This window comes from Chenopodium quinoa, unplaced genomic scaffold (genome assembly GCF_001683475.1).
Source record: "Chenopodium quinoa cultivar QQ74 unplaced genomic scaffold, ASM168347v1, whole genome shotgun sequence".
NCBI lineage: Eukaryota > Viridiplantae > Streptophyta > Magnoliopsida > Caryophyllales > Amaranthaceae > Chenopodium > Chenopodium quinoa.
Window position 1 is genome coordinate 5,503,343 of NW_018744304.1, and position 15,694 is coordinate 5,519,036.

The 15,694-nt window shown below is 33.2% G+C and overlaps 2 protein-coding genes across 3 annotated transcripts; one reads left to right on the top strand and one right to left on the bottom strand.

Moving 5' to 3' along the window:
- Positions 1 to 1,812: 1,812 nt before the first annotated feature.
- Positions 1,813 to 3,517, top strand: LOC110695714 (homeobox protein 6-like). Its single transcript, XM_021872941.1, has 2 exons — positions 1,813 to 2,485; positions 2,804 to 3,517. Exons 1-2 carry the CDS (start codon positions 2,273 to 2,275, stop codon positions 3,248 to 3,250), a joined length of 660 nt encoding a protein of 219 aa, XP_021728633.1. The 5' UTR covers positions 1,813 to 2,272; the 3' UTR covers positions 3,251 to 3,517.
- Positions 3,518 to 9,488: 5,971 nt separating this feature from the next.
- LOC110695715 (serine/arginine-rich splicing factor 4-like) lies at positions 9,489 to 14,918 on the bottom strand. 2 transcript variants are annotated; one of them, XM_021872943.1, is made up of 4 exons: positions 14,725 to 14,918; positions 10,740 to 13,194; positions 10,182 to 10,252; positions 9,489 to 9,863 (listed from the first exon to the last, which is right to left on the bottom strand). In XM_021872943.1, the coding sequence occupies exon 2, from the start codon at positions 13,192 to 13,194 to the stop codon at positions 10,819 to 10,821; it is 2,376 nt and encodes a 791-aa protein (XP_021728635.1). In that variant the 5' UTR covers positions 14,725 to 14,918; the 3' UTR covers positions 9,489 to 9,863; positions 10,182 to 10,252; positions 10,740 to 10,818. The 2 variants fall into 2 exon arrangements, with proteins under 2 accessions (XP_021728635.1, XP_021728634.1); XM_021872942.1 differs by having other exon boundaries at positions 9,489 to 10,252.
- Between the last annotated feature and the right edge of the window lie 776 nt (positions 14,919 to 15,694).

A 15,694-nucleotide genomic window follows, 5' to 3' on the forward strand; every position in this document is an offset into this window, starting at 1 on the left:
TACATGATCAACCTCGGAATTTCTAGTATTCATCCTTGTTCCAAATTTACTGCTTCAATAACCACTCATAGATGAAACTCATGAAAGATTAGTTATACGTATGTTTGATCTAAAAAGTTGTATTGTGATGCTAATTTAATCTAACTTTATATATCATTTGACTTTATTGAAAAATTGTATCACCAAACTAGATAAAAATTAGCCTTGTGATAAATCTCTCCTAATTCCAAGCAATGTGTAGTCCTTTCCTTTCTAAAAAGTGAAGACATTGCTATACTTTTCCTTCCAAATTCAAGACTACAATCAATATGATTGATTGGTGATTGGTCTATGCGCTTCTGTTATCACTTTAATTATTGTATTCTCTAATTCTTTAAAGGAGACTAGGATGATTACATAACATAAGAAGGCTAGTTGTCTTCATTTTATATATGACCAAAAAATTCGAGAGATAGTTAGGAGGAAGCCCAAGTTTATCAATTTGATAAACTTGAAATGTTTATCAAATGGCAATTTGGTAATTATTTTGCATATAATCTCGTGCTGGCTAATTAAAAAATATTTTCATCCTCTTGTAATCACGTGCTGAAGATTGGTCCCTAACTGACGGAAGTTACTCATCTTCTCCCTCTAAACAGAATAAAGAGAAAGAAGACTCAGGTTCTCCATTCAACAATGGAGGAAGGTACCATTTTCATCACCATATTTTCTTCAACAATGAAGTCGTCAATTGCAATAATGATCCTTCTTCTTCCTCTTTCCTCCTCCATTGAAGCTCACATCAAAGGCGACACCATTGAAGACGGTGACATTGAAGATGACCCCATTCGGCGCCTCCGGCGCCAATTTAAACGAAAAACCCTAGAAATAAGGGTGAAATTAAGGGCATGGTCAACCCCAAAGGGTAGGGTGACCATGTCCTCCATTAAAGCTAAAATTGGGCTTGAAGATTGAATTTCTCCATTATACTTTTCTGAATTTTTTCTATTATACATACACCAAATCGGAAGAAAATCGACTTACAAACCCACTGGCGTTTGGTCGACTCGCCGACTTTCTCTAGTGAAGAAGATGAATTTACTTGTAAATTTTGACTAACGACAAGGCTAACGTTGTTAGTTAAATTTGCCTAACAAAAATATTAAATGGCAAAATTGTCCCTACTATTCATGAGTAAATAATCCAATATACCCTTTGATAAACAACTCATGTTTATCATATTGATAAACTTGAATTTTATGGATAGGTAGTTTTAAAATGAATTTATAAGCAAATTTAATGAATAAAATGAAATTAAAATAGGTTATCAATGTCTATGTATGTACACTGAACCTCGGAATTTCTAGTATACATTCTTGTGAAATGACCTATATAATCGTATTTGCTACTCAAAAACAGATAATTGATCTAGTTGATCATCGATCCTAAGCAAGTTCAAGATAGTCATAAGGTAGTCATAATAACTCAAAAGAGACATAACTACCAAATTAACTTAAATTAGATTTTCAAGAAGTTGCTAATACTAATATAGCTACATAGTTAGATAAAAAGGACATAAATAAATGCTCAAACTATAAGGGAGGTCATTAATATTATCAGAAGATAGAGACAGAGACTTTAATTTTTATGGTTGATCTTCATATAAATGTTTTCTGTTTGATAGTTTTTATAATTTCTTCATTTTATTGTTATTAAAATTCATTTTTTAAAAAAAATTAAATAAAAAATGAACTTATGATAGTTAATATAGTAGTAAATATTTTTGGCTTTAAAAGCAGTTGGGTTTATAGTGAGTAGTTGTAGTTTTCTAGTACTACTCAAGTTATAAATTAACACCGACTCTCCTAAGCAATAATGAATGACAATTCAATCCTAAGACTTCAATTTTTTCTATCACTTCCTTTTCCTTTTCCTTCTCCTCCTCCTCCTCCTCCTCTTCCTCCCACTTCTTCTGCTACGATATTACTCGTATTAATATTACTACTCCCTCCGTCTCTAAAAGTTCTCCCTGTTTTGACAGTGGTTGTCTCGCAAAATTATTAAAGACTTTAAACAATTATTTAATGCTATTTTATACTTTATATTAAATATTTTTCCTTATTTTGCATCTCTCTTCCTTGGGATTTTTTCCTTACAATTAATACATTTCCTTGGTGCCTTCAAGTTCTCATCACTTCAACTCCATTTAATTAAGCTTTAAAGAGAACCCTTCCTCCCATCAAACCCATCTTTAATTTCTTTCTCTCTCTCTATTGAATTCACTTTCTATATAATGTCCTTTCTACTTGAAAACTCACATCCTCATCCTCAACCAAAAATATCTCTTCTTATTAGTAACTTACTTGCCGATAATAATGTTGTTCTAGTGCCTAAAGTCGCTCCCGTCACCCTTGATCTCTTCGATTTCAAACAATCTCCACCTCGGACCAAATTTCATCCCCCGTGCCCTGTTTTTGCACGGGGCACTCATTTTCTTCACGACAAGGTACTTCAATTGTAATTTTTTCATCATTTTTTTTTTTTTGTGTTTATTAGATTTTGTATGTAACACTTCAATACTTGTATGATTTTTATTTGAAATTCATTATTATGATGATATATATCTTTTTTAATATATAAATTATGATATTTAATACAATTTAAAGGTGATCGGTCATTTCATGTTGCTTACGTGATTAATTTCCTTACGTGATTAATTTAAAAGTTGGTATTGTGTACTTTTTAAGTGTTTTTAACTTTATATATATTTTAATTATAATTTTTAATTTTTGATTTTTAATTTTTAAAATTTTTTGTTGTGTAGAGTAAGCAAAAGAGGGGTTTAGAAGATCATAAAAGTGAGGAGGAGACCATGAGCAGGAGAAATGGTAACAACGTGCCAAAGTTGGACTTAAAGTTAAATTTATCACCACCAAATTCAAGAATGATTGTAAACCCGAACCTGAACCTGAACCCGAGGATGGAATCACCAAGCCGATCAGCATCGGTGTCACCACCGAGCTCGTGTGTATCTTCGGACGTATCGATGAGCAGCCCGGAAGCCACCTCTATGGTATTAGTCGGGTGTCCAAGATGTCTAATGTATGTCATGCTATCGGAGGATGATCCCAAGTGCCCTAAATGTAAGAGCACCGTCTTGCTCGATTTCGTGCATGACAATAACAATAACAATAACAACAGCGACGACAACAACGACAACAACAATAAGAGTGGAAATAGTGGAAGCTCTAAGAAGACTAAGAAGGGTTAAACTCGAAAAAAATTAATGTAAACTCTGTTTTAGTAGCTCTGTTTTTAGCATTTGGAAGTCTAATTAAGGTTGTTAACTAATTTTCTTTATTTTTTTAACCTTTTTAAGTTTTAGATGTAGGATTCTTCGTGTTTGTGTCTTATTTTAGCCATGCATCATGTAAAAAAATGAGAAAAAAAAAATGGGTTATTGGATTTGTACTAAATTATTTGGTACGTATATCAGCAACCTCTAATTAATTATATATTTAGGTTATGATTTGTGACATGATCTGACCCCACATTATTTTTGTTGTATTTTACTACGTATTTAATTTTTTTTAATTTTATTTATTTCTACCTTAATACAAGTATGTATAATTGAAATATTTTACTCATATAATTTAAGCTTGGTAGATGAAATGCATGGGACTTGAATACTATGTAGGAAACTGGTGTTTTCAAGAGGTTGGTCATTTTCATTAAAGATGTACAACTTTATTAACCTAGCTCTTCTTATGAGTCCTAAATTAACTTTGCATGGCACTAATATAATTAAGTTTATATTATATCTCTAATCAACCATAAATTATAGTTACACAATTTTTACTTTTTTTTTTAATTGGGTTGAATTCTCTTTAGTAATCCGTACTTGATTACTTGTGTAATCAGATCAAGTTTTAGTTTTGACCTACCTTTCATGCTAAATTCGATGTACAAATTTAGCTATTTATTCTGGATTCATCTTTCATAGCTCGTAAGATATGAGAAGGTCCAATGTATGTAAACCTAACTTGTTAAGGTTCCTTGAGAAGGGTCAATGTATGTAAACCTAACTTGTCAAGAACTCAAGACATAAGATTATGATAGCAATGTTAAAATATTTTTTGGTCAAATTGGATGGTGATTTACACAAATATGAGGATCAAACCTGAATTTGAATGAGTAACAACTACAATTAACAAGCATAATTTAATAGCAAGAAAAATAGTTATGAGTATTCATAGTGCTATTTATAAAGATTTGGAGTACAAAACATCCAAATTATTTTCCGAACAATTTTGGTTCATGCTCACAACCGAAAAAGGCGGCCAAAGGGGTAGAACAACTATACATTATGGTCATTTAATACCCTACTTTAAAATCAAATTTATAAGTGCATGGATATCATGGTAGCTAGTTTAAACACATGTCACCGATTGGATAAGAAAAATGGTCAATAATTAGGGTTGACTTTTTAAATTGACTATTAATTTTTAAATGGTCGGACATAGAGTGATTTTGAAATTTTGAATGATAATATGAGGTCATTTTTAGATTTATTGGGATCATAATAATAAACTTCTTGTTTCTCATAACATTACAGAGTATTATAGGCAATATATCACATTAGGATATTGCTAACGAGCGTCTCGGGGCGTTAGATAAGGAATATTTTTATTGGTTGAAATGGTATTAAGTTAAAAATGCATGACAAAATCACGCGTTGTTCGGTGTAATTAATATTATTTTTACTCTAATATTCCCACTTTTAATTCTCTTATCTAACGTCTCGGGGACGCTCTTTAGCTTTTGCCATCATATTATATTCTATAATGTTACAAGATTTTCAACATACATGTGACAAGGGTTACAAAATTAGCTTTAAAAACAATTTGGCCTTATCTATAACAACAATGCTTAAATATAGGGATTTTATAGTTACAAAAGAAAAGGGGTAGAAATAAACGGATCCAATTCAATTATAGATTAACCAACAACCGAGTTATTAAAACTAATTAACAAAATACAGGTAAACCAGCCTTACTAATTAGCCTTTATGATTACTTAAATGGTGTAATTAATATAGCCAAGCTAAAGATCTTCTAAAGTCCAACTAACAAAGCATGAAAAAAAGCTCGCACATTTATCTTTGAGTATTGTTCAACGTATATGTCTAAATCATTTTTATTTAGACATAAAAACCATATAAAAACCACTCCTTGAAAAATGCTACTTGTGAAAACAATTAATGTAAAAAACCATATAAAAACCTCTCCTTGAAAAAGTATTCATACATTCAACGTATAATAATACATTACGGCTAGCTACCTCCTTGAACATTGAACATACATCAACGCCACACACGTTAGCACAAAACCAATAGATAAAATACTCTCATGTTATAAAATATGTAGAAAACATGAGAGATGGAGAGAAAATCAATCTATATGTTTCACTTGTATTTCATAAAATGGAGGTATAGATATATATAGATACAATACAACTGATAGGGTTTGTTTAAAGAACAATTTCATGTTATAATGCCTTTTTCCTTGTTTCAATGGAATATAATTTATTATTGATTTAAAAAGCTTATTGGGTAATGTTATATATAGTCCTAAGGGTTATATATAAGCATTAAATATACTCTTGGAAATTGTATAAAATTAGGAATTCATGACAAAAACACGCGTAAATCAGTGTTATTAGTGTTTATATTTTGATGATTTCTTAACTTTTTATGATTTTCAAGTGTAAATTTTATGCTTATATGTAGCCTAAGGGCTATGTATAACATTTTCCATTTTTAAATACTACATAGTATAGATTTTTATAATAAAAGTAATTCATTGGCACACATGTACAATCAAAATGGGAAGAGCATTTAGGATCTAATGGAATGCATAAAAACATTTAATGCATTTCCGACACAGAACTTTAATATGAAAATACGAGTACTTGATAAATCACACATCAATCAGTGTAATTAATATTACTCGTAATTTATATTTTTGCTTTTGACCTTCCTTATATCATGCAACTTTAAGGGTTGTAGGAATACACTTCAATTTCCAAATAAAACCACTCTTCTTGCACAATTGATTCAATTTTATTGACCTAAAAAATAGTTTAATTTCTTTTTATTTTTTTAATTTTTTAGAGAAAAGAAAAACGTTGAACAAAATATCAACAAGTTGGCTATAAAAGGAAGAAAAATAGAAGAGTATCATTTGAGTTGTGTTGTGTCACTTGTGTGGGCGCAACCTTGTATGAGGTAATGAGAGTATGAAATTAAAACACATTCTATTTCTGAAATACAGAGAATCTACTCCCCAAAATTAACCATATTTTTAACGAAAATAGAGTCAACTTTTAAGATTAAGGAAAAGAAGAATAATTAACAAGAAACAATGAATTTTGGGAAATTAATAAATAAATAATAATTTTAGTAATTTAGAAAAATAGGTAGAGGTAGTTCAAAGGCATTGAAGAACAAAAATTTGATTGAAAGATCATTAAAAAAAAAATTAAAAATAGGAATTAAATGCAAAAGTAATTGAGGCAGTTGAGACTTGGAGAATAATGAAGAGAGTTGCATCACGTCAGGTGATAAATACCAAATATTAATTGATTTCATCCCTTTTCTTCCTCTTCACACTAATCACTTAATGCCATTTTTTCTTCCTTTTGTTGTCAATTTGGGCAACTTCTTTTTCCCCTCTCTATTTATTTATTTCCCTTCTTACTCTTTTTCCTCAATTTATTTATTTCTTTATTATTAATTTTAAATAACGTTTTTTAGCATAAAAAAGGCTTTGTGATTCTGAAAAAAAAAAAAAAATATATATATATATATATATATATATATATATATATATATATATATATATATATATATATATATATATATATAGTTTTGGTTAACATCATTCAATAATATCAAGAATACAATTATTGACTTTTGTACAAAGTTTTATTTTTCCTTTGAACAAGACTTTTGTGTGATGTTGGGTCGGTAAAATGGTCATTTTAATTGGGTCGGTTAATTGAAAGCTCCATATTTGAAGTATTTTTATACGCCCTATTTTAAAATATTTGCTCCAATTATCCCGAACATGCATATCGATGCTAATCTTTTATCAATAATATAATTGATTAACAATATGTATAAATTCTAACAATTAATAATTAATAATCTAATCATTGACACGATTTCAACAAATATTCACAAGGCTATATATTTTCTTACTTCGTATGTGTAAATCACAAACATTAGTCAAAATAGGACAAATAAATAATGCAAAAAGTAGAACTTGAATAAGTATTTAAAAACGGAGGGAGTAATATTATTCTTTAATGGGAGTTTTTGACCTATAATTAACTTTGCTTATCATCCAATGATTTTAAGAATACAAATATTGACTTATTTCCAAGGCTATGGGGTGATCTTTACCTCTAGTATAAGGAGACTTTTAGAAGTTGGGATAGTTTAACAGTATTGCAGAAGACATAACATACAATTATATTAGGAGAATTTTCTCATCCTAATACTTATTGCATTACAAGGGTAGGTGCATGTACACATAACATTTAGAAAAGTTTGGCATATCACAATATTAAATATCAATTTATTCATTATGACTACGACTCTAATAAAAGGACGGAGCTAGGGAGTACATTATAATAAGATAGTTAAATCACCCATAAAATACAACAAGTGACTTTCAAATTCATGTACTCACTCCCATCTTTAGAAATGAGTTATACTAGTACGCTCATTTAGAACGAAAAAAATATGAAAATGACTATCGTTGCTAAAGATATGTTTCATTCGTTGCTAATTGGTTGCATTTTTAATGAAGTGATGAAACTCGTGAAAGTATGGCTCTCACACACTACAACTTTTCATCGAATGAAAGGTTAGATAATTCATAGAATTATTTGTATTGGGTTAGGATTCATAATAATTAGAGAGAGAAACTAACCCGAATAAATGAACCATTAATTCATAGATAATACATCAAAACTTCAAATATTTAGAAATGGAGGAAGAAATAATACCTGTATTTGTGATATTGGTCCCAAAAATTCTACGTAAAGTACAATATGTTAGACAAGCTGAGTCAGATAGACCCCCAAATGAGAGGTTAGGCTTAATTCAAATCTACCACTTTGGTCTTGTGAATTAAATACAGTATGTTGCTGCTATGTATACCCCACAATATTATTTACAAAGGTACGTACACTTGAAAAGTACTACGAGTAACAATCAGCTCAATTTTCCAGGAAATCTAATCTCTTAAGACAGTCAGAAACCTTAAGATCTCCTGAAACCTGAGGATGTCAACTCTTAAAACCAAAAAACTACTTTACTTGGTGGCGCCAATTTGCAACTGTAACCCTTTGGAAACATGGTAATTGGTAAGTGCAGTTAGCCAACTTAAGACAACGCTACGACCAAGCTGCAACGTAAATAAGCCACCCCATATCAGGAAATGGGTACTGGCTAGCAGGCGTTGCAGCAATGCTTCGGAAACTAGACCTTTTTGGTTTTGAGCAGGAGCTAGGGCATCAAAAGTTTTGATTATCTGGTCATATCTACCAGGCCGAACTCATGACTTGCTAGCGGACCATCATCAGACCCCTGAGACTACAGGTGAATATACAACTCTGAAGGATGGAAATGATTTGGCCCAATTAGCACGACTGGCTAGTGGCCATTGAATTGATAGGAGAAACTTTTGATGTACCATTCCTACTCCTAATTACACCAACTAGTAGTCCTTCAAATTGACAGAAAATTAAAGGGAAATCTGGGGCTTCAAGTCAGCAATACTCAGTTATCTATTGCACCTGAGTCAGGCAGTTTGTTTCATTTCATAACACATCTTAGTTGAGTTAATCTGCATATGGGCTGCCACATTTTTTTTATTTGGTCCATCAAATATCATAGAAAAGCTTGCAAGAAATTTCTAAACCAAGCTCGAAAGTCGAAGCAAAGCGGTTCCAACGGACGAAATAATGGAAATAATTTATTTTTTTTCCCCCAAAATTTCATTCTACTCACAATTGCCATCTCCACTCAACCATTCTAATCACTTACCCTCTCCACACAAACTGTGTGCAAATATATTAGACAGGTAATGACTGCCAGGACAATAAACAACAGTTCTCACAATTTCTTCCAAACTTTTGCCTACATGTGTCTTCATTTACTAATGTAGCCAGTTCAAATAAATATTCACAATGACCATTGAACAGAGAATTATTCAAGTGATTAACGATCGTTTCAATACAGATACCAGATCAATTATAGCCCTACAATGAATATCCTTACCACCTCTCACATGGATACAAAACTTCAGGTTCACAATGTCAAAAATGAGCCCACTCAACTCTTTTCTTCATGGCATTGCCACAATGTATAGCTCAACTCAAATATATCATTTAAATGTCAATAGTAATATTAATGGAGCTAGAAAGAGGCTTATCAGGCATTCTAGTCTAACTCAAAAAAGATTTATGTGCTGATTTTATTGCAACTGAAGATAGCAAACAGCAGAAAATGAAACTATTTTAAGTTCTGACAAAAATAATCAGATTAATGTTCCAAAATCCTAAGTAATCACTCAAGCTGGTTCAACAAGATGGACGTGATAAAGATGGATTTTATTTCGAACATGCATGATGGTACTAAACAAGAAGAAACAAGGAGCTACACAAAATCATAAACCCTATATTGGATTATCAATTTCTCTTTCATGGTAAGTTTCTGCAATAACCTGCATACAATACATAAGATAATAACACTTGGTAATACGTAACCAATCTTGACATCAAAATCCACCTATTCTTAGTGATTTAAAGCAGCCCTGCACATCAAACAACCTCACAACATAAACGTCACATAAGCAGCAGAGAAGGGGAAAAAGTAAATCATAAACTATCTGCTATAATTTTTAGCATATTCTTAATTCTGATGAACGATGTTTTAAGCAATGATAGATTCAAAGGTAGTAATCCCGGGTCATTAGTTCCTTCATCCGTGACAAATTGTTGGTACAAGACCGGATAGAAGAGGCAATCTTTAGGAAGAATATTGAATGGTGACAAGCAAGTCAAAGAAAGACATGGGGAGGGGGTATAGGAGGGGAGGGGAGGGGAGAGAGAGAGAGATAGAGGGCACTGACCTAGATTTTTCTGTTATAGAAGTGCAAAATTCATTTTTCACCAAATTTTCGTTTGTAATATTCAGCAACCACTGCAAGAGATTAAGGATGAAAACCAGTGACCAATAGGAATATAGCATACAGTTGGAAATATAACTCTGGAATTTCTAAACTTAATACTCAGTGATTCTGGTTCTGTTCTAATAATCTACCGCAACATTTCACAGAAATTACAAAAGAGCGTGAAGCATTACAATTGATAGCAGAACTAAATAGATGAGAATTATGAGTAGAATATTAGATACTCCGTACTCAAAGAAAGAAATGACAAGGTCCAAGGTGAACTTTAATAACCAGCAATAAGATTCATGAAGTAATAAAGAAGCAAAAGAACAAACTAACTCGCTCAGCTTCACGTTAAAATAGCATACTGTGAATTATAATGCATTACAAGTTATGGAAGTAGCACAAAGAGTTACCCAACAGCAACTACTCATTCTCTACTCTCTTCTTCCTTAACGTTCGTGCAAAAACCTACTCCTAAACCAAAAACATATAAGATCAAAAAGAAGAGCATACCTTTCAAAAGGAAAGTGAAACAGTTAACCACCACTTATATTCAAGTAACGCACAAGAAGCATCAAAAAGGTAATTCTTTCTAACAATGTTCTTCAAGCAATTCCTCCCAACCACTACTACTTCTAATATATTTATCAGTTATGTGGAATGCTTCATTCTGTGCTACTCGCCTAGCATAGTTTTCCATTGAGATTAGACCCTTTTTCAGTCTCCGGTAATAAATTATCTCCCAAGGCCATAGTCGGGAAGAACCAAAGTAATCTCCAACATCAAGGTGCTGTTCATTCTCTTCTGGAAGTTTCAAACCATAGCGTTCAATAACCCTGGACAATTCCTCTGCAGATATGCTTAAACGGCTGCCAACATGTGATTTAGGTGAAGCTTCCAGATCTGAGATATCATTGATTGGTTCCATTGATTTAGTCGTTTCTACATTGGCATTTTCAAATTCTTCGATTTCTTTTAGCTCTGCAGCTGACATGTTTACAGCAGCATATTCACCGTCACCCTTCTCAAGCAAAGATGAGCTAGGAGCCTTGAGGTCACATAATACATGAGGGGCAGTGGAGTCACTATCAGCATCAGTAAGTACTTTGTCCAGCTTCATGCCATCTATCATCTGTTTAGAAGTAGAAATGCATTTGCTTCCTAGAGGAGCATCTGCTTGTGAAGGTTCAAAATTCTGCTGAGGCTCTAACCACTGACTCTCCTCAAGCATTGCCTCCTGAATGTCCTGATATTGTGGAATCTGATCATCTTCCCCAAAACCATTCAAGCTTTCCTCTGTATGCTTTGTAGAAGTCATAATATCTGAGTTATGTTCAGATCCCTTCCTCTCTATTGGAACATCCATGATTTGATAACTTGTGAGACTATCCATACATCCACTCAAACTTCTCTCTGCTTTGTTAGCAATGGACAGGTTTTCCTCACATATTTCAGGTTTGTCATGTTGCCTGACTTCGGTATGCGCGTCCCTGGACAGAGGACTAGGTCCACCTTCAGAATTTGCATTCACATTAACCTCTGCCTTGTTTGGGGAGGAGAATAAAGACCGACCAATAGAGATAGACAGGGAAGAGGATGGTGATCTTGACCTTGACCTAGACTTGATCTTAACACTTCTAGACCTGGATCTATGCAATCTTGAATTGGACCTGGATCTGCGCCATTTGGAATAAGATCTGGATCTTCGTGATCTTGAATTGGACCTGGATCTACGCGATCTTGAATGGGACCTGGATCTGCGCGATCTTGAATAGGATCTGGATCTAGCAGAAAGGGAATGTAATCTAGGTGATCCATTTTTAAAGTGAGAGCTCAAACCCCCCAAAGGCTTTGACGGTCTTGAATATCTGCCCAACTCAGGAGATGCATAATCAGAATGAAGATGAGACAAAGCAGACCCCCTCTTTTTCTTATCATCATGCGACTCTAAAATTTTATCATCACTCACCCTTTGTCTATCTCTATTATAATTCTTTCTCTTATCCCACCCACATTCATTTTCTACAGGAGAGTGTTTAACTCCATCCTTTTCTGAATGAGATATTTCCCCGTGAATGTCAGGTTGTTTTGCAGATTTCGAATTCCGATGACAAGACTGCAATCGTCCTCCAGATCTAATCTCTGTCCTTTCAACTTCATTCTTAGCTTTTACATCTTGCCTATGATATGGGTGGTACATGCTCTTCTCTTGCAAAGCCTCTTTTGATGAACAATCACGCATCTTGTGACCAACAGCTCCACATTTAAAACAAGTTTGCTGGCCTCTTTTTCTATCAGGATGTACTCTCCTGTTCTTGTCTGGTGATGTCCTTACAGAATGTGAACCAGCAAAATGTTCCAAACCACGATTCTCATATTCTTCACCTCTTTCATCAACACGACCAGGGTCATATCGATCAAATCCCCTCTGTGCATCATAACTAGTATCATTTCGAAGATTATCAAGTTGCTCTCCCCACCTTCCATCATCCATCTGATTGGGTTTAATTACAACACGACCGCCTGCTTCCAAAAATACTTCCCTTTGATCATAATTTATACGTCCTGCATCATTAAGATTAAACCTGTGCCTATCATCATGTATCTCAGGAGACTTGTGCCTTTCTCGACCTTTATCAGGTTGTTTTTTGCCACTCATTAAGTAATCTCTACGACCAACAAAATCATCACCTCGGTCAGAATGTATTCCATATCGCACATCATGGGATCTGGCATCTCTTTGCGATGGCTTAGGCTGCTTGTTTGACCACGAAAGATATACAGACTCACCACAAATCTTCCTGCCCTTCAGAGTCCTTAAAGCCTGCTCAGCATCCCCACGGAAGTCATACACTGCAAACCCATATCCATCTTTCAGTTGCACAGTGCACCGGCCAAAGCTCTTGAAAATACGTTCCAGCTGATCCTTACGCATTCGAGGTGACAGATTAGCAAGATGCAAAGACATCTGCAATAAAAATAAAAAGAAAAAGAAAACAAATAGTAATAGCAATTAGTTTAAATTTCTCTACAGTCAATGGTAGAATGTTACTTGAAAATTATCAATGCTAATTTGCATCACCAATTCACCATTCTAACACAGTTGCAAACTTCCAAATACAAATTACATGCAAAGGTGAACATAAAAGAGTGGCAGTCCTTACCCCCCACATCATCCCAATCTAACAACTCAGTTTAGGGTGTTATAAGTTATTCTTCTCTAAAGCAACCAAAAGTATCAAAATGAGTGTGTATTGCTGTCGCATAACAGAAATACTGAAACCACAACCAATAAACCTGCATTTACCCTAAAGAATGATTATGTTTTGGCTTCATTAATAGTCTTTAGAAAAAAAAACATAACCCTGCAACTAATCAACAAAAAGGCTCTAATTCGGTTTCATTATGAAGTCTCGATATAACACTCCTACAATCTATTCACACAGAAAATACACATACACACAAAGAAAACAAACCATATCCATAAAAGTAGAGTAAGTTTAGAGCAAATGTTTTGGCTTTCCACACAAATAATTATGAGAATGCTTAGTCCCCAGATTTTCCATCTAAAGGCCAAGGGATGGAATTCAATTCTTTTTCTCTAACTCAAACCAAACATTGGCACATTGCTACTGACATTCCAAGTTGTTTCATAAAATCAAACTATGAATGAAAAGCAGTCAAGTAAGTAATCACTGGCTAGAGATTGTTTGACTATTCTTAGTCCACCGACCCCCTATGTCACTAGGACTCTTCATTTCATCTCAAACACCCATGTCAAATTCTAGACACACCCACATTGGTATGAGTATGACAACTTGAACTTCAATTTGAGCTAAAATCATGAGCCACATAAAATAGCCGAGCCAAACACTTGAACACATACACAAGTCAGACACAAGTACCCGAGTCCAAGTAACATAGCCAACCCACATCTCATGCCAAGGAAAGGACATTCATCTCTTTTCCTCAAAATACAATCAAACATTGCTACTGACATTCTAAACTACTCAGAATTTCACAAATCACAAAAACTACCCCTTTAATCACTGGTTTGAGCAATTCCCCAACATACCCTATTTAAGACATACCACCTCCAAAATTAAACTAACTGTTAGTTAACTCAACTGCAAAACATGTTCACATTTGCCATAATCTTAACAACCCTTTTACATAAATACTAATTACGCATTCCTTAATCATTTGACATAATATTAACAAGACAAAGATTACCCAAAAAACAAACCAGGCATCAGCATAAAATTACCCAGAAAAATAAACACAAAATTAATCTTAAACCCATATTCTTTTAGAGTCAATAATCTAGCAACATGAACAAAGCAAGAAAAAACATATAAAATCCCAATAATAAAAAAATCATAAAGTAATATAATAGAAAATCATTAAGAAAACCTATTGGGAAGAATTAATAAAAGCCACAAAATTTATCCTTTTTATAAGGGAAAAACAAAGAAATATAAAAGGAAGTGAAGGGAACCTTGTAATAGTGATTTGCAGGTGATGATTGCCTGATTGGTAACAATATTGTGAGATTTTGGGTTATCGAAAAAGAAGCACACAAGTATTTTCTCTCTCTTCAAATTACAATTTTTAGGGGGACTTAAAGCGTCGACGAGGTTTTATAGACAACGCCTGAAAATAAATACGGAGACTGGAGTGGCGTATCGTGTATCTTAATTGAAACCTTAACATCGAAGTAAATCTATATGCTACGGATTACTCCTATAATAAGACTTGACAAATGGATCGTTTGGGTCTGGTCACTTCGGGTCGAGTCAACTTCGGATTCGGTACAATTCCACTTCAATTCTGGGATGGGTCCGATCGAGTTGATTTTGAGTTTTGAGTCAATTTCGAATCACTGTTTTTGGGTCGCTTTTGAGGCATGGGTCGGATTATTTCGGTCTAATCATCGGGTCTGTGTCAGGATTAAGATTGTTGGATCTAATATATACAATAAGTATCGTATAAAGCGGCAAAGCGCTTACATTAATCTTATTGTTAGTTTGAAGGGAATTTTATCTGTTTTTTTATAGTAACTTTAACCCAGTTCTAATTGAATTTTATTGTGTGATTTCTAATGGATACATGATATAAGGGATAATATGATTAATCTATTGCGGAGTACTTATAAGTGTTGTTTAAGGGTAAAATTTATGTCAGAAAAATAGTAACTTTTGTACTTGTAGTATAGTATATAAGGGTAACTTTAAATATTTTTAGAGCAAACTTTAAACGTCCCCTTAATCAAGAATATGTGCTATGTATTATGGTAATTCTAGAATTAGTGATTAAATTTAGTTTTTTAAGCAGAACACCAGGTATTAAGAAAAAAAAAGTTTAGAAATTTGTGAAATGAGAACATCTATTTTGGGAGTACGTAAATATAATGGTAAATGGAAATATTTTCTTTGAAAATATGTACTCCCTCCGCCCCTTTATTAAAA